Source organism: Harpegnathos saltator, unplaced genomic scaffold (genome assembly GCF_003227715.2).
Source record: "Harpegnathos saltator strain DR-91 unplaced genomic scaffold, Hsal_v8.6 scaffold505, whole genome shotgun sequence".
NCBI classification, from domain to species: Eukaryota; Metazoa; Arthropoda; class Insecta; order Hymenoptera; family Formicidae; genus Harpegnathos; species Harpegnathos saltator.
This window is the reverse complement of record NW_020230322.1, coordinates 54,317-78,677: the sequence shown is the minus strand read 5'-3', so window position 1 is coordinate 78,677 and position 24,361 is coordinate 54,317. Positions and strand designations below refer to the sequence as shown.

At 48.8% G+C, this 24,361-nt stretch overlaps 3 protein-coding genes across 3 annotated transcripts; 1 reads left to right on the top strand and 2 right to left on the bottom strand.

Moving 5' to 3' along the window:
* The first annotated feature begins 3,794 nt into the window (after nucleotides 1-3,794).
* LOC112589419 (uncharacterized protein F54H12.2-like) lies at nucleotides 3,795-4,598 on the top strand. The gene has a single exon (XM_025302600.1). The coding sequence runs from the start codon at nucleotides 3,795-3,797 to the stop codon at nucleotides 4,596-4,598; it is 804 nt and encodes a 267-aa protein (XP_025158385.1).
* A 5,481-nt stretch (nucleotides 4,599-10,079) lies between these two features.
* Nucleotides 10,080-11,602, bottom strand: LOC112589418 (uncharacterized). The gene is made up of 3 exons (XM_025302599.1): nucleotides 10,850-11,602; nucleotides 10,379-10,750; nucleotides 10,080-10,256 (listed from the first exon to the last, which is right to left on the bottom strand). Exons 1-3 carry the CDS (start codon nucleotides 11,600-11,602, stop codon nucleotides 10,080-10,082), a joined length of 1,302 nt encoding a protein of 433 aa, XP_025158384.1.
* Nucleotides 11,603-11,888: 286 nt separating this feature from the next.
* On the bottom strand, nucleotides 11,889-12,821 carry LOC105192275 (uncharacterized). Its single transcript, XM_011156296.2, has 2 exons — nucleotides 12,569-12,821; nucleotides 11,889-12,328 (listed from the first exon to the last, which is right to left on the bottom strand). The coding sequence occupies exons 1-2, from the start codon at nucleotides 12,819-12,821 to the stop codon at nucleotides 11,889-11,891; spliced, it is 693 nt and encodes a 230-aa protein (XP_011154598.1).
* Nucleotides 12,822-24,361: the final 11,540 nt, after the last annotated feature.

Below are 24,361 nucleotides of genomic sequence, written 5' to 3'. Positions count from 1 at the left end.
ATCCGTTTCCGTCGGCTAGGTACCGCGTAACCTCTTGCTTCGGTTGTCATTTTTCATTCGCGGCTCGTGTCGCGATGATTCACGTTGCAATCCCGATCGTTTCTCGTTACGATCCCGGACGAGCCCCCAAAATGTTGCGCTCACTCTCGCACTCGCGCTTGCACTCAGGTAAATGAAAACACCCGCGTAACGACTAAAAAGCTTTAACATTTACAGCACAACTCGCTCACGCTTTAAACAAGAATAATTCTCTATTTTAATAATTCTGAATTCTCGCGTCTGTATAGACCGAACGAGGAATTCATTCATCTCAACTTGCCGAAAATTATGCAGGGATGTATAACGTACTATCATAATACTGATCGTAATGTGAGTCCCCAGAAAGTTGGAGAAGGACGGTTTTACTCTTTCATCATGTCGAAACGTGAACTTATGTCCGACGAACCAGTGCGGTGCGGTGTGTACCCGATAAACTCTTTGTTTATTGCGACATTTGTGAGTCCTATTTAACGGAAGACGTGTATTCTCCTCTTCTCCGTGTAGTCCCCGTCGAATACAACGGTAAATATGTGTTACGTCCTGGAGGAGGAGCGCAACTTTCCGTAAGGCGAACCTCGTTCGTAACCGCGTGCCAGTAAACGGGTCAGGAACCTGACGGGTCCCTGTATTCGGGCACCGACGTACGACGAGCGGTCCGTTTTTCGATCAGGGACGCGAATCCCTTTACCGGGGACAGGACTATGAGTTGACTGTTGGAAGGGTGGGTGTGATTTTGAAATCAATTAATGGAAATAAATTAATAGCAAATTTATTTAAATATAAATGACAACGAAATCGTATACGGTGCGGTTTGAAATATTACAATAAATAAGATTACGGCGCGGTTTGAAGTATTACAATAAATAATATTACGGCGCGGTTTGAAGTATTACAATAAATAAGATTACGGCGCGGTTTATTATAATTTGCTTAAGTGATGGTGTGTATGTGTATGTGTATGTGCGGATAATCCAGGGTAGAAGAGGGAAGGAAAAGATAGAGAGATTAATATAGGAAAACTAGTCAAGTGAGGGGGAACGAGAGAGGTTTGGCGAATTTAGAGGAGTGGATAGTTCGGAAAAAGAGACAGGAGAATAAGATATTGGAGGGGTGGAAGGAGTGGGTGCACGTGGGGGAGAAGAGGTAGGAGTATCAGGGGATAAATATTGAGAAAATAGGAAAGGAGGTAAGATTGTCGGGTCTGGGTGGAAATCTATATCTAATCCGATGCTAATTATGTTTCTGATATACTGGAATTGTTGATCAAAATTGTATGGGTCTGTTATCTCGTCAAAGAGGTGGAGGACCCGATGGATGGTTACTAGTGAATGATAGTAATGGCCCACTAAAACCGTAGTTCCACAAGGGTGGAATTAGTAAGAATGGAGGTAAGGAGGGTAGAATAGTAAATAAAACTACTTACTGCTGATTCACGCAAGGAAAGGAGTGGTTGAAATAGTCTGCGTGGGGTCTCAATTTCGGGTTGTCCACTTCCAACTGGCAGCTACTTCTCTTTTTTTGTTTGTTTTTGGAAGGTTGGCGAGACCCCACTAAGAATAGTATTCGTGGAACACTGTGCACTTGCCACACTTGAGCCACACTTATCAAAATCTGAATATCTGAATTGAGTCTAGACCTGAGTCCGAATCTGAGTACGACTTTTTCGTTTTCGTATGTTCTTCTGTTCGCGGAGGCGGATTATCGCGGTTTTTATATCAATGATCGGAGGCAGAAGCTATCAGGGTGGAGAGAGAGATGGCCCTTTTAGGGAGAGGTGAAGCCCTAACGAGAACCCAATGAAGTTAAAGATTTTGTTACTAATTTTTATTATTGGTCCTGGTTGATAGTAGTGAGAAAAAGTCTTAGCCATTAGCGAAGTTAAAAGACATCGTGGGAGAAGACAGTTAGTTTTTGGAGATATGAATGTGAAAGGGCTAAAGGATGGAGCGTGGGTGTCTCATAGTTTTATGTGGATATGATTGGCTGAATGGATTAGGCGCGACAAGCGTGGAGGTGGTGGATTCTTGAGATAGAGAAATGTATACAAGTGGCCGGCTGGAAAAATCAAAATGCCGTAAATCAAAGGCTGAGATCAGATTTTACGACTATCAGTGAAGTAAACTTTGTTGGTAAACTGATAGGGCATATATGGTTTTGGATTGGGAAGATGTAAGTTTCAAGTTTTAGAGCAGGAATGCTCTGAGTTGCTTTGTTTTACTGAAGGTTTCTTAGCGCGGAGTTTCAAATTTTTATAGCTAGGACGACGGACACACTTGGCGAACACTACCAAGATATAAACTTTAAACGAAGACGTGTAAATTTTTACAACAGGGCACTGTTTCCTGTTATGAAATTTTTCCCGAATCGCCTTTCATTTGGCGCGACGGCTGTTCGCCAGATGGGTCTGTTTCTTAATTTATATATATATATATATATTCCTATTATAGTTATATTAGGAGAATATAAATCCGCAAGAGGAAAAGACAATTTTGTTAGTTAAATCTGCAGGACGTAACATATACCTACGGCCGTAATATGGTGAAGCATTTTTCACCTCCGAATTATATTCCATTACGGTTAACATGTTTCCGTACGATCGAAATAGATATAAGAGATCAAGTTGGCGAAAGAATACCATTTGAATTTGGGACGTTGACAGTTACATTACAATTCAGACGTCGTGATTAGCATGATATGGCACATTATTTAGAGTATTACGAAGCACAATCCGGGGGAAGTCGCGGCGGTGAAATTCTGCGAGATTTTGTAGGATCGCAGTATCAGCGTGGTTGTGGTATTGGCAGTATTCTCGGTGGTCTGTTCAGGTGTGTTACCTTATCTGGCCAGTAGTGCGCGTGTTGTTGGAAAAGAAGCTCTACGCGCAGGGATTAATATACTCGATGACGTGGAGAATAACAGGCCGTTGAAAGCAGCTGTTAAAACATGCCTCAAGGAATCAGGCTCAAATCTCAAAAGAAGAGCGGAAGAACACATTAACAAACTGATAGAGGGGTCTGGATATAAAACTCCTACGAACATCGGAAAACTCAGTTTCCTTTCGTCACCCTAAGCGGATACAGCGGCAAATCATCTGCACCCAAACGTCGAGTCAACACTTCTAAATCAAGTAAGAGGAAAATGACTCGAAGAAACGTACAGGGGAAAAAACAGGGTAAGAAGCTAGCGAAAAAGCTGGCGAAGAAGTGAAGGAAAGCGGAAGAGGACTTGCTAAACGTCGGAGAGTTATCAAGAAGCGTACCGGGTCGGACATTTTTTTTCTAAACAGCAACAAACGCGTGCTTTCGAAGCATGTCCTCTCTTCATACGCATTCCTGCGAATGTTTAAAGAGTGAACTCGATCTCTTCACCCTGCCACCTACACAAACCAGCATTGAGAGTTCACAATGGATTCACTACAAACCCGTGTCTTCTCTCACGGACGACGTACCCATAGAATTCGTCGTACCCGGGCAGCGAGAAGAATACATAGATCTTGCTCACACCATGCTGTCGCTACACATACGAGTAGAAACGGAAACTGGAGCAGGAGCCGGTGTCGCAAAAGTAGGCCCAGTAAACCATACACTGCATTCGATGTTCAATCAAATCGACGTGTATTTCAACCAAAAGTTCGTGCCTCCTCCAAACAATGCTTATGCTTACCGCGCTTACATAGAGGCGTTATTAATTATGCTTCACCAGTAAAAACCCCCCACCTGGCTTCGTGCCTGTGGTACAACGATACGGCGGGGAACATGGACGCTCTACCTAGAGCGACACCATGCAATCACGGACTCGACAAGCGAGCCGCTTTTGTACAAGGAGGGCGAACGCTGGATCTCGTAGGTCATCTTCACTGCGATGTCTTCAATCAAGATAAATTTTTGATCAATGGTGTCGAAGTACGCATGAGGCTTGTTCGTTCAAAAGATTTCTTCTGTCTTATGGAGAGAAATACTATGTCACGGATACGCATTTTAGATGCTACACTACTCATCAGAAAAGTTAGAATAAATTCAGGCATATTATTCGCTCATACGAAAATGTTGACCAGGACTACTGCTAAATACCCTCTCACAAGAGTCGAAGTTAAATCATTCACAATTCACAGTGGCGTCGTAGGAGAAACACTGGACAACGTCATTCTTGGACAAATACTGAAGCATATAATTGTCGGTTTTGTCGATAACAAAGCATTTAACGGTGCCCGACATTTAAATCCGTTCAACTTCCAGCATTACGGAATAAATTTCTTTTCACTGTATGTCGATGGAACTCAAATCCCCAGCAGGCTGTTACAGCCAAAATTCTCTGGTAACGAGATGCTCTACTCCGAGGCGTATCACATCCTTTTCTCGGGAACGGGTATTCACTTTTTGAACGAAACTAATTCTATATCCAGAGAAGATTATCCTGCTGGTTATACTCTTTTCGCCTTCGACCTCACTCCTGATCTATCGGCTAATTGCGCGGCTCAATGGAACCTTGTGGAACCTTGTGGTAGTTTGCGAATGGAAGTACGATTCGAGAAGCTCTCACAACAACGATCAACTGCTTAGTTTACGCTGAATTTGAAAGCGTGCTGGAAATAGATTCTTCTCGTCAAGTCATTGTAGATTATAGCGGTTAAAACGAGTCCCCCACTTTTCTTTTCGACGTTATTCCCCTTCCAATGTAAAAATTTTCAACATCATAACCCTCCTGAGTAAATGTTTTGAGAAAAGAGTCCAGTCGATTTCGAGGCGTGAAAAGTATAGTTTCGGGGGAAGCAGAATTGCGTATACAGAAAGGACATGGATGTCATTATCGAAGTACAATGTTTCCGCGATAGCAACGATGTCTATGTGCTTAAGGAGGTGGCTATTAATGAGGCATTCGTCGGTCATTGGATCTTAGCTCCAAGGTATTCATTTGCGGAATTGAATGAAAAATCAAGGCGTATAAATAACTGGCTTTCACAGATTTATCATGGTATCGAGTGGTGCGACGGGGAGAGCAATCCGAAATATTTTTATTCGAGCTTACGTGAAATTACGAGTCATATTTGTGACTTCATGACAAAGGGCAAGGAAAAAGCGAGCTACTTGCAAAATTTACTAACCCGAAACGTGTATAATCTGGAGAATATCTCGCCGATGTCCAGTGATCTTTCATGCAGCGAACGTGTAGAAGCTTGCTCATTCCACGCATTTAGAAAACACAGTCATTATCACTGTGCATTATACAACGCATACAAATTGAAACACTGGTACATCGAACAAAGCCACATAAACATCAGGAAACGTGACAACGTCTATGTGGCTCAGTGCTTGTCCTCCAGAATTAACGAGGAAGAGAGTGAAAATAGATATTCCTACAAATCGGGGAGTGAAGAGTCATCGACTGAAGAAGAAGAAAACGAAACAAATACTGAGTTGGAGCATTCAGTCGAACCATCGAGGACTATAACAATCATGTTACCAGAGGTAAAACGAAATTATATAAAATGAATTCGCTCGAAATTCAACATGCGCTGCAACATCTCAACGCCAGATACACAGGCGTCTATCCAGCCGACAGACTACCGAGGGTATGGACGAGATCGACGGCAATAGTCGCTAATACGGACAATCATGACCGACCAGGACAGCACTGGGTCACATTCTACATCGATCAGAATGGAGCAGCCACATACTTTGACAGCTACGGAATGCCGCCTTGGGACTCGCGATTTATCCTGTGTCTTAGAAGAAATTCCGTCACTTACCGATGGAATACCTCTCAGTTATAGGGACACTTATCGACGACTTGTGGCTATTATTGTTATATTTTTCTTTACTTTATGTGCTGGGGTTATAACCTCAATGCCTTTAAAAATTTATTTACCAATGATTGTGAACGAAACGATTAGCTAATTGTATGAATGTATAAGAAAATCTTTTGTCAATGTAAGAGTAAATCACTAGATCATCATATCCCTATATACCAGGTTCAATCCTGTATTAGAAAAATGTATAAGAATAAAATGTGAATTTATTCAAAAAAAATTTTGTATATTCCTTTCTTTCCGCCTCTTCACTCATCCCTGTGATCTCTAATTCGCGATAACAAGACCCGTTGTAAACTTTTCGAATTCAAAAGTGAGGGGACACACAGGTAAAAATATTGAGGTAGACATAGACCGGAGGTATCGTCTTCTAACAATCGCTGAGTAGTTTTTATCTTCGAAATTATCCTTATCTGCTCGAACATGTGCACACATGCTCCCGCGCCTCAAGAGCAGGGGCCTGAGAGATTCGAGTCCGTAGGGCCCAGAATTTTCGAAATTTTCCACGCGTGACGTCACTACTCTACGTAAGTATACAATATAGCTAGTTTCCATCAGAGTATAGCAATAGCGTAGCGTATAAGACGCTTGACTCAAGAGCCAACAGACCCTGGTTCGAATCCAAGGAGACCTACAGGATTTTTTCAGAGAACACGCATGTGGGGATGACCACACGCACACACACACACACACACACACACACACACATACACACACACGCGCGCACACTTCACTCCGTTATATGACTACGTCGTAAAGCCAGTTTCTACGAGAGAGCAGCAGTAGTACGGTGGTAAGACGGGGTTTAACTCAAGAGCCAAGAGGGACTCCGGTCCGAATCCGAGCAGGGAACCACAGAGTTTTTCCAAAACTTGTGACGTCGTTACTTTCCGTATATAGGCAATATAATAACTAGTTTCCATCAGGTTATAGCAGTAGCGCAGTGGTAAGACGCGTGACTCAAGTGCCAGAGGTTCGAATCCAGCAGAGCTTTACAGAGTTTTTCCGCAAACGCAATATGCAAATTAAGTAGTTAATCAAGAACCAGAATCGCCAACTTTCTAATAATATCGGCCATAATTTGCTTATTTCAAAAGTTGATTAGTTTTTGTCTGTGGGAAGATATGGCCTGTCAAAACATTCCCCCTCCACTCGACCCGCCGGCGCCGGTGGGCGTGATTTAGTGGCGCTGGCGGATCGAGTGGAGGGGGAATGTTTTGACGGGCCATACCTTCCCACATACTACTGCTCTCTTTCTCTCACGATTTGGCTATAACTTATTGGCTATAACCAACGCGCCATCCGTGAAAATAATGCCTAGGCATCTTTAATGTATTTCGCCGGTCACGTGTCCTTTCTCGCGCGTACGTTCTCTTCCTACCTAATTAATTGTCGCATTAAATAGGAAGTTTTTTACATATAAAATATATAAAAAAATAAAATGAAAAACAGAAAGGACGTAAAAAATAAAAAAAATAGAAATCCATTCTTGGCCAATATGTACGCATTTTCCTTAAAAAACTTGATTATTAATTTATAAAAATTATTTAATGTGCAAAAAAATAGATTGCCAAATTAAATTATATTTTTTCTGTTTCGTAAAAAGTATTCTGTTAATATACTTTATTAATAGCAAAAACATTATAATAAGCAACAGAAATAGATGTTCTTACAGTAATAGTTTTCTGCTGTTTCAGTTTTATAAATGAACTAAGTTAATTTTATTTATGATATCCCAAGTTGAACCTTTTGATTCTACATGAAGCCTGTATCAGCGTTACCAGATTGTGAGATTTTTGGTCAGCTGATATTCAACAGCGCATGCGCTAGCTATGTCACAATCCTCACATGGGTAGCCTTGTCAGTATCGTGTTTAAATGCAACAATAGGCGCTTATGTGGCGCCTATATGAAAACCTGAACAACACGTATTGCATATGCGTATGCGATATATTATCATATTATATATTAAAACAAGAAACACTGACAAATGATACACGAGCATTGTGCTATCAATAGTCGATTCTTAAAAGTCTTCATCATCGCTGAACGTAAAACTATTATTTATTATATGGTAATGAAGTAAAATAACTTGTATTGTAACTAGACAGCATTAACCTAAAAAAACGATGCATAAGAAACCTGTAATACGTTTTTTTATACACTTTTGTTATACATCTCTCATTATCCTATACTCATTTTTCAATATATCTCATTCTTTTCTTCGAAGGGCCTTAGCGATACTTTATATTCCAGCGAAATATGTACGCGACTGGGAATGAGCGGAGTTGCGCTTATTGCGCATGTGCGAAAAAAATCTCACGATCTAGTAACGCTGGCCTATATATTGCAGAATTGTATTTCTTTAATGCTACTAATTGGAAATTATTTCCTCCATGTTGAGACATAAAGAACTTTTCTGGAACATGTAAACTTGACATGGGACCAAATATTTCGACTCGGAAAATTACTTTTCGTATAATTTTTTGAACATATTTAAAGATATACTGAAGATTTCCTGCATTTGTTAATATTATATTAAAAATTTATGTAATACACAATATTGATAATTTCTGAAACTGTTCAGAATATCCTTTAATATCTAGAAAAATATTTTGCAATAGAGTAATAATATCTAGAGCAGTAATATCTAGAAAAATATTTTGTAAAGAAAGTATTTTGGAAAAATAAAATGTCTCAGATTACATGCAGAAAATTTTTATCAAATAATTCATCAGATTATATCGCGCGACCGGGATATGTTTGTACTATAAACTTTTTTTTTTGGTAACGCAGGGGAAATCCATCATGGATACCCCCGACCCTTTGGGGAATCGTGGGTTATGTCAGACTTTTACTGACTAAAACCTCTGCGGGATGTCTACCATTCGGACCGTTGTGAGGGGAGTTAGGGGAACTGCTCCCGCATTCCCTCCCCAACATCCCGGCTCCAGGGCTCTCCGGGAGCCCCACGCCATCAAGTACCGCGCCCTGCCCCGCAAAGGGAGTCCAGGGCGCGGTCCCCCGGCCGATTTCCCGCCCGGGTTGACCTTCCGGTGATTACTTGGAGGAAGGGGATATCCACTCTTCCTCCGCGCCCACCCTATTTATCTCCCCTCCAAAGGATAAGGGCGGGAGGAATGGAGCCCAGCCTCAACTAGGCTTCCACTCCTTCTCGCCTACATTATCCGACACTCAGGGGGGAGGCGGTCGGGAGTTACGCGCCTCTCGTCGCCCCCCTCCCCCCGCGCGGCCGAAGACGAGCCCGAGGCGGCCAAGATGGCGGCCTCCGTCTAGCCGCTGGCCTTTCCTTCTCCCCGGCCGGCGCCTCCTCGGGCTCGCTGCTACTCAACCCCGGGGAGCGCCGCCCTCCCCGCCGCTGTCTACGGCGATCTCCGAGACGACGCTCCCTCTCGGCGGCCTCCTTCCGCGTCAGCGCACTGCGACAGAAGGAGGCCGCCTCTCCCCAAACCTCTTTGCTCCTGCACATGGCTCTTGCCATGCGTCACATCGTTCTCCCTGCACCCCACCGCCTGGGCCAGGACACCGCGCTCCCTGTCCCATTCCCCCCGGGCATTCGGACAGGGTGTGATGCGCGGTGTCATCCAGCTTCGGGCAGTGGTAGCACCCGGTGGTGGGCTTTTTTTTTATCCGGTGCAGGTAATGACCGAAACATTCATGTCCAGTCATCACCTGCACCAGATGATAAGTGAGTCCGCGCCCCCTCCTGCCTGCGAATTCCGCCAGGCAGGGGCGGACTGCCGTCGTCGTTAGTTGCCCGAGCTCTCGCGGGTCGGACATTGCGTCCTCCCACTTCTGCAGAGTTCGGGCAACCACCTGAGACTTCAGGGCCGAAAGTTCCCTGGCCGTTGCCTCCCCCCTTTCGCGGAGCTCCTTGGTTCTCCAATAAAGAGTACATCTTTCCTCCGCAAGGAGCTCCACTGGGGGAGAGCCGACCAGGGTCGTCGCTGCCATGTATGTTATGGAGCGGAACTCCCGAACTGCCCTCACAGCCACCGCCCTCAGAGCCTGGCGCATCAGGCGTTTGCTTTGGGCGGTGGCTAACAATTGGGGCGCCCAAATTGGCGCCCCATAGAGAGCGATCGAGAGAACCACTCCCACATACAGGCGGCGAGCGTGCCAAACTGGGCCTCCCTGGGTCTGCATCAACCTGACGAGAGCCAGGCCTTCCTTTCTGACCCGGGGGGCCAGGTCTCTAAGTGGGCCCTGAAGTCCTACCGGCCGTCCAACGTCAGGCCCAGATACTTTATCGTGGGCCCGACGTGGACGCGGACTCCGTCCACCAAGACCCGGGTCTCCGGCGGCGCTCCACGGCTGCAGTCGTGAAAGAAGATGGCCTCCGTCTTGTGGGGCGCCACCTTTAGACCCAGGTCACTAATTGTGCCCACCACCTTTGCAAGGGCCACCTCCGCGTTAAAGCGGGCTTCCCCCAGCTCCCCCCCCCGGCTACCACTAGAGTGTCATCTGCATAGCAGATGACGTGGCAGTCGAGGGGGAGGGGCGAGCGTAACACCCTGTCGAACGCGATGTCCCATAGCAGAGGGCCCAAGACAGACCCCTGCGGGACACTGCGTTCCATCAGCCGCCGACCCTGGACCCCACGTTGAACTGGGTAGGCGAGGTCCCTGTCCTCAAAATAGGCCGCGAGGATGCGCCGGAGATAGGCAGGCATTCGATGATGCTCAAGCGCCCGCCCGATCTCTGACCATGGCAGGGTGTTGAAAGCGTTGGTTACATCCAAGGATATCGCCAACAATACCCCGCCCCTCTCCTCCACGACGGCACAGGTCAGGTCCCGGACGTGCTGAATCGCGTCCAGCGTCGATCGTCCGGGCCTGAACCCGTATTGTCTGTCATGGAGGTCCGGCCCATTTGAGGACAAATGCTGGACGAGGCGGTCCGCGATGATGCGTTTGAGCATCTTGCCCGCCTCGTCCAGCAAGCAAATCGGTCTATAGGCCGATGCATCGGGTGTTTTACTCACCTTCGGGAGGAGGACCAATTTGACCCTCCTCCACTCTGGGGGGAAGACCCCGTCCGTGAGGCACCAGTTCAACACACTCCTCGTGGCTTCAGACATGTTCCGATCGTCGAGGGCGAGAGCCCAGGCGTAGCCAGGAATGCCGTGGGGGCCAGGGGCTTTGCCTCTACTCCCCAGCCTTTTCCTAGCGCTGGCGAGCTCCTCCGGACTGACTCCCAGGTCCTCGGTCCACTCCCCTTCCCGTGGGGCAGGAATCTGCGGGAGGCCCCCCTCCACCCTCGGGAAGAGGGTACTGAGGAGCTCCTCCGGGTCCTGGGGGTCTAGCGACTCCGTTGGCGGGGGCGCCCACGAACGTATCTTCCCGACCGTCCGCTTATAGGGGCGCCCCCACGGGTCTTCGTCCAGGGAGCTCACCAATTGCTCCCAGGCCCCCGCCTTCGCTTCAGCTATGGCGGCCTTCAGGGCATTTCGCGCCTGGCGATAGCTCTCCTTTTCGCTCGCAGCCTTCCCGTCGTTTCGCCGGGCCCGGGTGTACACCCGTCTGGCCTGGGCGGCGGCCTCTCGCAGTTCTGCGATGGCCGCCGTCCACCAATAGGCGGCCCGGCGCCGACGGGGGTGGGACCTGAGCATCGCGACGTCACAGGCCGACGTCACGATGCCCACCAGTTGCCTAGCCCCCTCCTGAGGGCTGGCGTCCCACTCACCTAGCATCTCATCCAGATGCCAAGTGGCCGCGAGGATGGCCGCCCGGAACATGTCCGACTTCAGTTGATTGAAAGTCCATCTCGGAAGAGGGAGCCCGGTTCCTCCCTTGGGCGGCAGCCGAGCACCTGCGAAGGGGCTTGGGAGCTGAGAGCCCAAACAATGTATCTGTGGTCAGACAGGTTGTCGCCCTCGGTCTCCACCAACCCCTCCCGGAACATCCGGGCGGCCGACGGGGAGGCCCAGGTCAAGTCAATGACCGACTCCCAGTTCGACCGCACACAGGTGCTGGTCGACCCCCTGTTCATCAACAGGAGGCCGAGTCCCGCCGCCCAGCCAATCACGGCGTCGCCCCTTCGGGGATCCCCCTGCCGGGGCTGCAACCCCACTCCGTGGAGTGAGCATTGAAGTCCCCGGCAACCACGACTGGCCGGAGGTGGCACTGCCGCACCACATCCCCGACCTCGTCCAGGATCCCCATTACATGGGGCAGTTCGCCGAGACCGGCCTTGTTTTTGCGGGGGTGCAAATACACCCCCACAATAGTAACGGGCCCCCAATCAACCGCCACGCATGAGTCCCCCTTTTTCCTACACTTGCAGGGAGGGGCACCCGTGATGGGGTGCGCCACCATGACCACCCCGCCGCTCCGGCTCTCAATCCAGTCAGGACTGGATATCGGGATCCAGAACGGCTTGCTGACCAACCCCAGCCCAGTCTCCAATTCCCTCAACCCGTGGGCAAAGTGATACTGGGCGCGTCGGCTGCGGCTGAGGTTGGCTTGCAGGACCCGGAGAAAGGGCGTGAAAGCTAAGTTTTCGGCCCCTCCTCCGGGCTACCCACCTCTGCCCCCTTAGCAGGAGCCTCCCGCAACAATGTCGCGTCGGCTCCGTCTGGGGAGGGCTTCGACCATGGCAGCTTCTTCTACGGGTACCTCCGGGACTGATGTCTCCGCAGAGGTGCAGGGAGTCCCTACCTCTATTTCCCCCTCCTCTGGGGAGTATGAGGAGGTGTCAGTACCATGAAAAGTCAGAGGGGGCGCATCCTCCAACTCCTGTTCACTTAGGGTCGTTGGGGGTGAGCCTCTCGGCATCACCCTCCTCACCTTTTCGGCCTCCAATTGTCCGGCCTGTCCTACCATTCCTAGGTCCGCTGGCTCCTCTGTATCGTCCTTTGCGGCCCCTCGCTTCCTCGTGGTCCTCTGCTGCAGCGGTTCTTCTGGTTCCGGATCCCTATGGACCATTGCGTGTACCACCTCCGTCCACGGGTCCATGTCCATGGGGGAGGGGGGAAAGCCCCTCCCTCCTTCCCCAACTTCTGCAGCGAGTCCTTCGGTGGGGGAGAGGGTGTGGAGACCCATCTCTCCCCCCTGCCCCTGCACCGAGTCCATCAGTGGAGGGGAGACCGGCCTGGTCTCCTCTTTTCTTTCCTGGGAGTCCTTTGCTGTGGCAGGGGTGGGGGCTCCGGCCCCTTTTCTGGTCCTCTCTTCCCCAGCGTTCCTCCTCTTTCCCTTCCTCCCCCGATTCTTCGGGGGCTTACAGGCTGGCCCGCCGACCCTATGGTCGGACGGGCCCTCTCGGCGCACACCGCACATTTAGCCGAGGCCGCCCTGCAATCCCTAGCGCGGTGACCGGGGTTACCGCAGCGATAGCAGGTATCGCTGCAGTCGGCGGTGTTCCTGCACCGCTCGCACACATGACTATGCTACAGACATCTGAAGCATAAGGCCGCGTGAGCGGGCAGCACCACCACCCCGGCGCGAGTCCAGCCTATCTGGACCCGCTCCGCAGTGGCGACCTTGGAGGCCGCCGCCTGCGGAGACCGTCCCAGAGCCGTCGCCATCCCTCGCTGGGGTACACGAATCCCATCCACGGACACTTCCGCAGACAGGCACCCCCCAGCGAGGGCTACCGCCTCCGCCACCTCCTGGGCCCCGATCGTCAGGTCCAGGCTGGTGAGCCGCAGCGTCGCGGTCCTCACCGGTCTCTGGACCCGATACTCGGGGCCCTTCTCAGCCGCCAGCTTGCGAAGCTCCTCCGCAAGCCGGTCGGCTGGTGCCCCGGCGTTGAGGCCAGGCACCTCTACAAGCAAGGCCCCCGTGAGTGTCCGGCGAACCCTGAGGGATCCCGGAATCCCCAGGTCCGTCGGCTTGATTCGGCGCCTGGTCTCTGCCATAAATTGGCTATATTCGCCGTGGGGGCATTTGGGAGTGACGGCGGCTGACCTAGGCGGCCTCAGCTTTACCTGACCCCCCTTCTTAGCCCCCGAGGTGGGCCGGGGAGGAGGGTTAGTGGGATGGAGGATATCTCTCTTCTCCTCCTTCTTCCTCTTCTCCCTCTCCTTCCTGCTCAGCACCTTGGTCCATCCTTCATTTTGCCCTTCCTTCGGCTGGGCGCTATTGGTGGTGGTGGGTCCTCAAGTAGGTCCCACTTTCCTCTTCTCCGGTCACCTGCGCATAAGACTTCTTTCCCTGGATGGGAGGGATCCTCGGTCCCTGTGTCGCAGGGTCTGGTATGATACCTTCCGCCCCTCGAATGGCAGCCACTTGTCTCCTTTTTCCCCTCTGCCTCCTCCTTTGTTCCTTCTTTTGGGTTTTGGTCCTCGGGATTCTGGACGTCGGTCTTTCAGCTCCCCTGCCCCCCCCCCCGATCGGGTTAGCTATTGCCTCCCCCCTCGGAAGTGGGATAGTGTCGGGAGCCCCAGCCCGCGCCACTGTCCCCGAAGACCTGCCCTTTGGCCTGTCTTCTATGAGGCCCTTTCTCATTAGCGTAAGACTCTTCATCTCCTGCGTGGGGCGAGCGTGCTCCTCACTCTCCGGGTCGAAAGGCTCCCTCTCCTCCACGCACTCCAACAGCCTCCTCGTCCATTCCTAGTATATCTCCCTGGCCCCCGCGTCCAGTCCACTAATTAACAGGGAATCCTCCCGTTCCTTTCTCTGCCCCAGTACCTCCGGTCTACGGACCGAAGGCATCGGGGCAGTAGCCTCACCTCCCCTGAAGAAATCAAGGTTGTCATTATAGACTTTGACCCCGTCCACCTCCATTTCCTCCACTGACGTGGAGTCCTCCCGGATGGGGGACTTCACGACCTTCCTCCTCTTCCGCTTCGTTTTCCTGCGTCCGGATACTAGTGTCCCCTTCCTTTCACTCGCCGAGGAGCCATCGCCTGATACCACGTCGGCGTACGTCCTCCTCTGTGCTGTCGTCGTGTGAGCGGAGGCAGGGACGGAACAGCTCGCAGCCGCCGTAGCCGCACCTAGCTTCTCCTCCAGCTCCCTGTTCTTCACCTTCACCACTCTCAGCTCCTTCATCTCCCTCCAGATCCCGGTCGCATCCCTATCTTCCTTTCCATCGTGCGCCGCGACCCTCGCTATAAGGGTCGACAGAACCGTCTCGGAGGCAGTCACGGTACGGCCCAACAGCGCCACATAGGTCCCCTTCAGGGTTTTGGACCTATGTGCTACCAGTCGAATCACGCCAAGTGCGCGACAAACCTCCGAGGCCAGTTCCGCCGACCCAGCCACCTTCAGAAGCCCCTTTGTTGCGGGGTCTTTAAAAATCTCCTCAGCGGGGCGCTTATCGTTCAAGATACGCATCATCCCCGCGCTGAGGAGGTTCTTCATCTCCCTTTCTAACTTCTTCTCCGCCACCACCTTTTTGCGGATGGCCTCAGTCTCCCTCTTCTCACGGAGTCCAACTCCAGCCCCAGTAGTGGCCTTCCTTCCCCTGGGGTCCTTTGGCCTGATCTGAACACTGGCGCGCTTCCTTACCTCCCTCTTGATTGAGGAACATGAGCCCCCGCTGGACTCCTCCTTCCTTTTTTCGGACCCAAGACCCGATGTAGCCCCCCCGGCTGTCACAACATCACCAGCAGTGCTGATGATAGCCGTGTCAGCCTTTGTTGCCGGTTTCTCCATCTGGCTCGGGTCCTTGGTACCCACAGTGGTCGTGGGTTTCTTCAGGAATTTCCCCGTTTTGGGGTCCCTCTCACTGTCGTTGATTCGAACTTGAATCCTGGAATTCCGACTTAAGACGGCATCAGATAGGACCACCGGTTTTCTGGTGGTCCTCTTTCCCCCCTACTCGCGTCCGCGCTCGCGCAATCCCCCTCAGTCCGCGTATCCCTCTTACTACTAAAAGGGCCCGGTCTGTTGAGTCTACGCGTCGGGGTTGAGGTCTCAGTCCCTATCCCTTTGACCATTTCCTTTCCCTCGTTGGCCACAGTCTCCTCCTTGCCCGACGAGCTGGCCTCACTCCCTTCTCGGTAGGAGGTGTGCTTCCCGTCACTAAGCGGGGGTTCAACTCCCCCGTTGGGTGGCCGCTCCTTCTTGCTCCGGGAGCCCACCAGACGAGTCCCCTGGTAGGGATCGTCCTTCCGGCAGATGTTGGCCGGGGTTTGTCCCTCGGTGCACGGCTGCCCTTTCTTCAGACCCGCAGGGCCTGTATTACACACTCCCCGGCGGGAGCGGTCTCTCCGGCGCACACGCTCAGAGGAGGACCCGTGATAATCAGGGTTCACGTCGGATTGTGGGTCGTCCCTCCGTACAGATAACTCCAGCATGGTAGGACCTGCCAGGGGTCGAAACCCCCGCCGGTACAGCCCTGTACGTCATCAAGACACGCAAGCTCCCCCACCACGGCACGGTGGTGTCCACGGGGGAGAAAAAAGGGTACTCTCTTGTGATCCCCTTCCCCACCCAATGACCAGTAACCCGGCACAACCAACGGCCATCCCTTTCGAGTGCCCCGATGCTCGACGGTCTTCGCCTAACAAAGTAGGTCGCCCTCTCCCCGCGGGTTCCCTGTTGCCGACTATCTCCAGCCACCGAGCACCAGAGTTCCCCCCTCAGATGGACAACCCCCGGGTGTGTGCTCCAGGCTTCCTGAACACTGGGTATAGCGCTGAAGATTGCCTGAGGGTGGACCGTGTCCATCCCGCACGCAACCCATGCGCCATCAAAACACGCCTTCCGGCGTACCAAACAGACTGCTTTTAGATGCGGTATCATGTGACCGTATATACCACCTACTGGACCGTCCAAGGCGCAGGGTCAGGCAAAGCTCTCCAACTGCGGGAGTCTTCCAGTCCAGCGATGGCACATCCGGGAGGCTCCATCACCGCCGCCGCAACCATGCAACCCCACCTTTCAGCCAGCCTTCCAGGCCACCGTCCCGGCGGGCAACGGTCCAGATGGCCCGTCCGACCGGCATCCAGGGCGTGTCACTGAGGCACCGACTCCCAACGGTAGCATGCCTCCACGACCCATACACCCATTCGCAGCTCTCCGGTCCCTCTGTGAAGATGAAACTGGGACACCGATGAGTGCATCCCCCAAGTTTCCTCAAGGAATGTCCACCCGGCACCCAGAAAAACCCTCCTTCGGAGGCGACCTAAGCTGGTTCATTCGACGTACATATCCTCTCCGGCACTGGAGCGGGGACGTCCCCAGCCGCTATCACCCCAGCCCCATTCCTTCGAGGATCAGCGCTGTCGCCAGCCCCCTCCGGAACCCCTCCCCCCTACACACACATTTATTCTGGATGGCGACGCCATCCTACATCCTCGTAGAGCCCGCACCGTTCTCCGAGAGCACCCCTGCTCCCACCGTCGAGCAAACCCCCCGGATGTCGTAGGACTTCGGCCTAACGAATCAGTGGGTGCACTACAGCGCTCGCCCACCGTTACCGACTATCCTCCGTCCCCGGCATCCGAAGGTCCCCCTAGCCATCAAAAGCAGTGGCCTAACGGAGCAGGGGGTACACGACAGCGCTCGCGCCCCGTTGCCGACTATCTGCCGCCCCCAGAAACCAGAAGGCGTCCGATTCGACGACAGAACTAGGACCCACGGGGTCCGCGGCGCGCTCCACCGGGCGTTGCCTCTCAGCCACTCCCATGTGGAGGAATTAAACCACACGAGAACCGCTGAGAGGATTCCATTCATCCATACCATGGTCGACTGCCTCACTAGGCTAACGAGTCCGACCCCCCGGATTTTTATTTTGGGTTTCCTCCCCTCGTTCGGATGTCTGGCACCGACAGACTAACAGGTCAGATCACCCGGGTTTTTCTACTGAGTTCTCCTTCCCCTCGTTCTGGTGTCTGGTATCACTAAACTAGCGAGCCCGATCGCCCGCGTTTCATATTGGGGTTCTTCTTCCCCTTCACTTCGGTCGCTTGCCCACGAAGTCAAGCTCTCGAACCCTCGCCCGGGTTTGATATCGGAGTTTCCTCTCCGGAATAGGTTGTCATGAGGCTAATGAGCCCACTAGCCCGGGTTTTTCCAGTGGATGTCTTTCCCCTCGTCGTATTGTCTGGCAAACTTCCAGACTAACAAGCCCGATCGCCCGGATTTTATATTGAGGTTCTTCCTCCCCTTCACATAGATTGCTTGTCCACGAAGTCAAGCTCTCGAGCCCTCGCCCGGGTTTCATAACGGAGTTTCCAATCTCCGAAATAGGTTGCTCAAGGCTGACGAGCCCACTAACCCGGGTTTTTACAATGGGTTTTCCTTCCTCTCGTCGGGTTGTCTGGCAACCTCCCAGACTAACGAGTCCGATACCCGGGTTTTTATAATGGGTTTTCCATCCCATCGTTGAGTGCCTGGAAAATAGGCTAACGGGCCCCCTCGCCACGGGTTTTATTATGGGTTTCCTTCCCTTTGTTTGGATGCCTCCATAAGGCGAAGCTGACGAGCCCAAACGCCCGCGATGAAGGGTCCTTCATGCCGCTCGAAAGCAGCCCTCCAGTCCCTTAATGCCTCGAGAGGCAGCTGCTCATCTCGGAGCATGTATTAGTCGCTCTTAGTAGCCACTCTCCTCGGTTCACCCTCGAACTTGGAATCCTAAGATTCCAAGTCGAGTCCATCCCCTTGGATCATTGTGGCCATCAAGCTTCTGCACCACGACAAGGTGGCGACCATCGCAGAAGTTTGTACTATAAACTGACTGAACAGATAAAACCACGCAGGTAAAAATTTCTTTAAAATCGAATAATTAAGATAAATAGAAAGAGATTTATAATACTAAACGTAGCTGGTGAGTCAAAGTTCGTATAAAACAATTAATTTCGTTTAAAATTTAACCGCTGTTCTTCTTAAATGCTATTTTTAATTTATATTATTAGACATGGCCTTTTTCACAAATTTAACAATTTATTTGCAGCATATGATCATGCGTACCGACAAATTCTGTTCTATCCTCTTGGATACGTTTCACAATAATTCTATCTATGAAGACGACGAGACTTGCTTTTTCTGTGAGTTTTCAGCCGTTACTAAATATTAATATATATATCTATGTGCAATTTATTTTTGCAATTAGTAAACACACATTTATTGATGAAATATATAAATTCTAATTTGTTAAAATTATTCTTTACATTTTTGTAGTCTTTAGATATAACATAGAAAAAAAGTAGGTTTTGAAATAAAATAAAATATTATCATATATAAGAAAGAATATACAATCTTCTTAGAAGATTTTTAACTTTACATTGATTACATTAATATCAATGCAAGTAATTGCAATACTTGTATCAATAATGACAATTTAAATAATTCAAAACAAAAAATATTCTTAGCAGATGATATATTATTATTTATACATGAGAACATATCATTTTGAGAAGTTATAAACTAATTTTTTTCTGCGTAATAGAGTAATAAACTACAGGTCCTCTGTGGACCTGTCATTATTTTGAATTTTGTATGCCTATATTGTTACAATACTAAATTCAATTTGTTCATTATATTTTATTGTTTATTAAATATAATGGTAAAATGTAAAATATGGATAATGATATAGTAATGTGGATAATGATATAGTACAATGTCATACAAAAGTAGGAACAGATTTCTCACCGTCAGTGGTCCACCTAGTAGCACAACAACACAATAACGGCGCTCCGTCTGCTGGGAACGGTGGTTGAAGCGGACTTTGGCCGGCTTCCCCTTCCCAGCACCATAGACGGGGCGGAGGGATGGAGGGGGAGCAGCGGTCGAGAAGGAGCTTCGGCTCGCCTCCCCTCTTTCTCCACCTCTCGGAGAAAGACGACGGTATACCCGTCTGGACTCGGGGCTCCAAGGAAGTCCCTTCGCAGCACCACCTGGGGAGGTTTTATCCGGCATAACCCCAGGACCTTCCTCGAGGATCTGGAGTATCCATGATGGATTTCCTTCTCGTCAAAAAAAAAAGAAAAAGCTTTCTCACCGTCAAGAAATATATATTACTTTAAAAAAAAAGAAAAAAACCCAAAGTACACGTGTTGCAGCGTTTCTTCCGCAAATATAGATTTCTAAAAATGTTATAAAAAATAAAGGCTAAAAAAATAATATGGGATGTTGTATTTTAACTTCACAAAAATTATTTCGTTGCATGGAAAAAAATATTCAGGAAAAATTATTAATGCAAGTTTGTATTAAAAAATGTTACTTTTTAATCTTTTTAAAAAAAGTAATGAAATTAAAAAGTTACGCCAACTGATAATGCAAAAATATGTTGTACAAAATATAAAAAACAAAGCAACGAAAGCAAATAAAATTAAAAATAATAAAACAATGGAACATAAAATTCAGATTTTGACAAAAACACTTGACGTACCCAGGATGCATTAAAACAAAAGTTGTAATAGATTTTACATTTCAATCTTCTAATAATTGCGATGGTACATTTTATAATTATGTAATGACAATCTATATTTCTAAAAATTAATATTAAATGTGTTAACACTATTTATATTGTTGTGTACGAGCCACAAGGAGTGTGGCAGCGTCCGTTGTCAGCGAGCCTTAGGCATATGGATTTTGACAGTTGAAGGATGTTTGTCTGGATGACGGGAATTTGTTGGAAAACAACAGCAGCAAAGTCTGTCACGAGCCGTGACAGCTGCGAGCAGACGTGACTTAGACGTTTCTTTTTAATATTGTTAAGACGAGAGGATGTTCGTGAGTCTGTACATATTGGAAGTAAAACGGATTACTTCTTTTCCTCTAATCCTGTCAGTTCATTTCGCGGACCCGGTACGTGCGAGACGGACACGCGCAACATTTCGGGGGCTGATCCGGGATCGAATCACAGAGTATTCAGGATAAAAATCGCGAGACGTCCGGGTTAGGAACGCGAGATGTTCGGGATCGTATCGCGACGCGCATCGCGAGTAAGAGTGACAGTGAGAGAAAGTGAGGATACAGAATGATAACCGAAGCAAGAGGTCATGCGGTTCCTAGCCGACGGAAGCATGTTCGTTCAAATGAGTCGGAAGCGACGGGGACGGAGGCGGCAAGCTCCGGAACGTCGGAGGTGACGGTGTTACAGGATGCGCTCCAAGAGATCCGAGCGATGAGGGAGGCGCGGCTGCATTTAGTGGAGGAGCTGGAGGCGCAACGACAGAATATGACAGGCCAGTCGCTTTCAATTTCTTTAATAACCGGGCAAATCAAAACCGATATTTTTGACGGAACCGTGTCTTTACGCGAATATCTTTGCCAGTATGAATTGATCGCACGGGCGAATAATTGGGATGAGAATTTTAAAACGATAACTCTCGCAGCAAATTTGCGAGGAAAAGCTCGGACGGTTTTAGAGGGTATGGAGGAAAATTTTAATCATGCACAATTATGTGCTAGGTTAGAGTTACGTTTCGGACAACAGGGGCTTTTTCCAAACTTCTATACGCAGTTTATTAATAGAAAACAAAAATTTGGGGAAGAAATTACGTCTTACGGATCGGAAATAGAGCGATTAGCGCGTTTAGCTTATCCCGAAAGCGGAAAAGAAATGAGAACAAAGATAGTTTGTGCGCAATTTATTGTGGGACTAGCGAGCGAAAATATATAGTTCTTAACATTATCTAGGGAGATGGTGAAACCATGAATAGGAGACCATGAAAGGAGGGCGTACTAGGTGGCGACGGGATGCCGTGCGTTCGGGACCAGCATCTCATTTTTCGTTCCGAAGAGAGAAAAATATCGTGAGCGCGGTAGTCGCTAGACTGGGAATCGAATCCGGGTCTTTCGCTTGCCGGGTGACTACTCTAGACCACTGAGCTATCTGACGCTCCACGCTCACGACACACTTCCCTCTCTAGATAATGTTGAGAGATGTCGTTCGGAAGCGACATCTCTAGTGCTATCCCGAGCGCACGGCGACTACAGAGAGAGGCATTGTTACTTGTACCTGGTGGTACAAGCTGTTGGTCTCTCAAAGTCAAAGGTTGCTATTCTTTAAGACCATGAAAGAAGGAGGACGTACTAGGTGGCGACTGGACGCCGTGTGTTCGGGCGCTGCATCTTATTTTCGTTCCGAAGAGAGAAAAATATCGAGAGCGCGGTAGTCGCTAGACCGGAAATCGAACCCGGGTCTTTCGCTTGCCGGGCGAATGCTCTAGACCACTGAGCTATCTGACGCTCCACGTTCATGACACTCTCCTCTCCCTAGATAACGTCAAAGGTTGCTATCCTTTAAGACTTGCTGGCCATGTATGCCGGCCTCCACCGTTGCCCCTCCTTGTCAAAGCAAATCAAATTAAGAATAATAAAACAATGAAAAATAAAATTAAGATTTAGACAAAAACACTTGGCGTACCCAGATATTATAAACTGTCAAATATATTATTGCGCGTGTCCGTCTCGCGCATACCGTGTCCGCGAAATGAACTGACACATGATTAGAGGAAAAGAAGAACTCCGCTTTACTTCCAATATGTACAGACTCACGAAAATCCTTTCGTCTTAACAATATTAAAAAGAAACGTCTATGTCACGTCTGCTCACGGCGACGGTTCGTGACAGAATCTGCTGCTGTTGTTTTTCAACAAACTCCCGTCGTCCAGACAATCATCCTCCAACTGTCAAAATCCATATGCCTAAAGCTCACGGACAACAGACGCTGCCACACTCCTTGTAGCTCGTACACAACACTGCTCCCTCTCTCTCTCTGCAAATTGTCGCCCCAACAATTCTCCTGAGCAAGGTCATCCTCTTCTTTGACTCCAAAGTATTCCATGGTTCTTATTTTACCCTGTGCTGCTGCTACAGGTTACCGAACTTAATGTTCTCAATCAAAGGGTTCCGAGGAATTTTACTACTTGTTCCCAGAGCACCATTCTTATCTTCGTCTTCCAGGAAGTAAACCATGTCCAAGGCATTTCTAAAAACGATCCGCTTTTCTCTCGTTTCCTTATCCGTCTCCTCTTTGACTCCTCTTCGGACAAGAGGGGGGACTACCGTGGACTCAACGTTCTTTTATAGAACATCCCGAGTCCCTGCTTCGGCATTCGCCCAATGCCCCACGGAAAAACCACGGTCAAAAACCGTGAGGGAGGCAGCCTTCTCTCCTTTCTTTCTCCCGGATGTGGTCCTCCGAAACTGCCCTCCAAAATTAAACCTTAAAGAAAAGAAAATGAATGTAAAATTTTGTTCTAAATAATTTTACCATTAAAAATTTGCAGGTCTCTGATGTCCTCCCTATTCCTGTCTCTCACTAAAAGAAGCTAACCTATCTGCATGTACTATCAGGTCTGTTAATATGAAACCGGAATTTGCCCATAGATGGCCCTAGCAATCAATGTAGTTACCGTCAAACGGCGTCATTGGCGCCATTTCCATTTGTTGACATCTGACACAGATTTTCAACTCACGACAATACAGGTTTCATACAACACCATAGTTTGTAATAGCGTTGAACATATTGAATTTTGTGCCTGGAAGCTACAATTTGCGGACAGCATTGATTTTCTGTTACCATTTGAAGAAAACTGCTGCAAAATCGCACCGAATGTTTATCGACGCTTACGATGAGCATGCTCTTAGTAAATCACAGTGCTTTGAGTGATTTAAAAAATTCAAACGTGGCGATTTTGACGTGAGAAACGAAGAACGTGGAAGACCACCGAAAACGTTTGAAGGCAGCGAATTGCAAGCATTGTTGAATGAGGATGACGCTCAAATGCAACAACAACTCGAAGATCAATTAAATGTGACACGAGAAGCCGTTTGAAAGCCATGGGAAAGATCCAGAAGATGGGAAAATGGGTTCCACATGAATTGAATGAAAGACAGCAGGAAATTCGAAAAACCACTTGCGAAATGCTGCTCGCCAGGTACAAAAGTTAGTCGTTTCTCCATCGAATTGTGACTGGCGATGAAAAGTGAATATATTTTGAGAATCCTAAGCGTAAAAGATCATGGATAACTCCAAGCGAACCATCGACATCAACTGCAAGGCCAAATCGCTATGGACGGAAGACAATGCTCTATGTTTGAAGGGATCAGAAGGGTGTGATTTATTATGAGCTGCTAAAACGGCGAAACTGTTAATACTGAACGCTACCGACAATAAATGGTCGATTTGAATCAAGCTTTGCGTGAAAAACAACCAGAATATCAAAAAAGGCAACACAAAGTGATTTTGCTTCATCATAATGCACCATCACATACAGCAAAACTGGTGAAGGAAACGATTGAGGCGTTTAGTTGGGAAATGTTTTCGCATGTGGCTTACTCACCAGACTTGGCTCCGTGCGATTACTACTTATTCGCATCGATGGGACACGCACTTGCTGAGCAGCGTTTCACTTCTTACGAAAATGTACGAAAATGGCTCAATGACTGGTTTGTCTCAAAAGAGCAACAATTTTTGTGCCGTGGCATCCACAAATTGTCAGGCAGTTGGGAAAAATGTATAGCTAGCAATGGGCAATACTTCGAATAAAATATTTTTTATCATTTTCATACAATAAACGTGTATTTTCTATACAAAAATTCCGGTTTCATATTTATATACCTGGTACTTTATTCCTGCTCTTACACGATTTCCT

Excerpts from the sequence above, each read along its gene's own strand:
- LOC112589418 (XM_025302599.1), bottom strand. The coding sequence starts at position 11,602 with ATGTTCCGGGCGGCCATCCTCGCGGCCACTTGGCATCTGGATGAGATG. Across the intron at positions 10,751-10,849 it reads AATTGGTCCTCCTCCCGAAG|CATTTGTCCTCAAATGGGCC; the intron begins GTGAGTAAAACA and ends CGCCTCGTCCAG. Across the intron at positions 10,257-10,378 it reads GGGACATCGCGTTCGACAGG|GTGGTGGGCACAATTAGTGA; the intron begins GTGTTACGCTCG and ends GCCCTTGCAAAG.
- LOC112589419 (XM_025302600.1), top strand. The coding sequence starts at position 3,795 with ATGGACGCTCTACCTAGAGCGACACCATGCAATCACGGACTCGACAAG.
- LOC105192275 (XM_011156296.2), bottom strand. The coding sequence starts at position 12,821 with ATGGACCCGTGGACGGAGGTGGTACACGCAATGGTCCATAGGGATCCG. Across the intron at positions 12,329-12,568 it reads GCCCCCTCTGACTTTTCATG|CCAACCTCAGCCGCAGCCGA; the intron begins GTACTGACACCT and ends GGGTCCTGCAAG.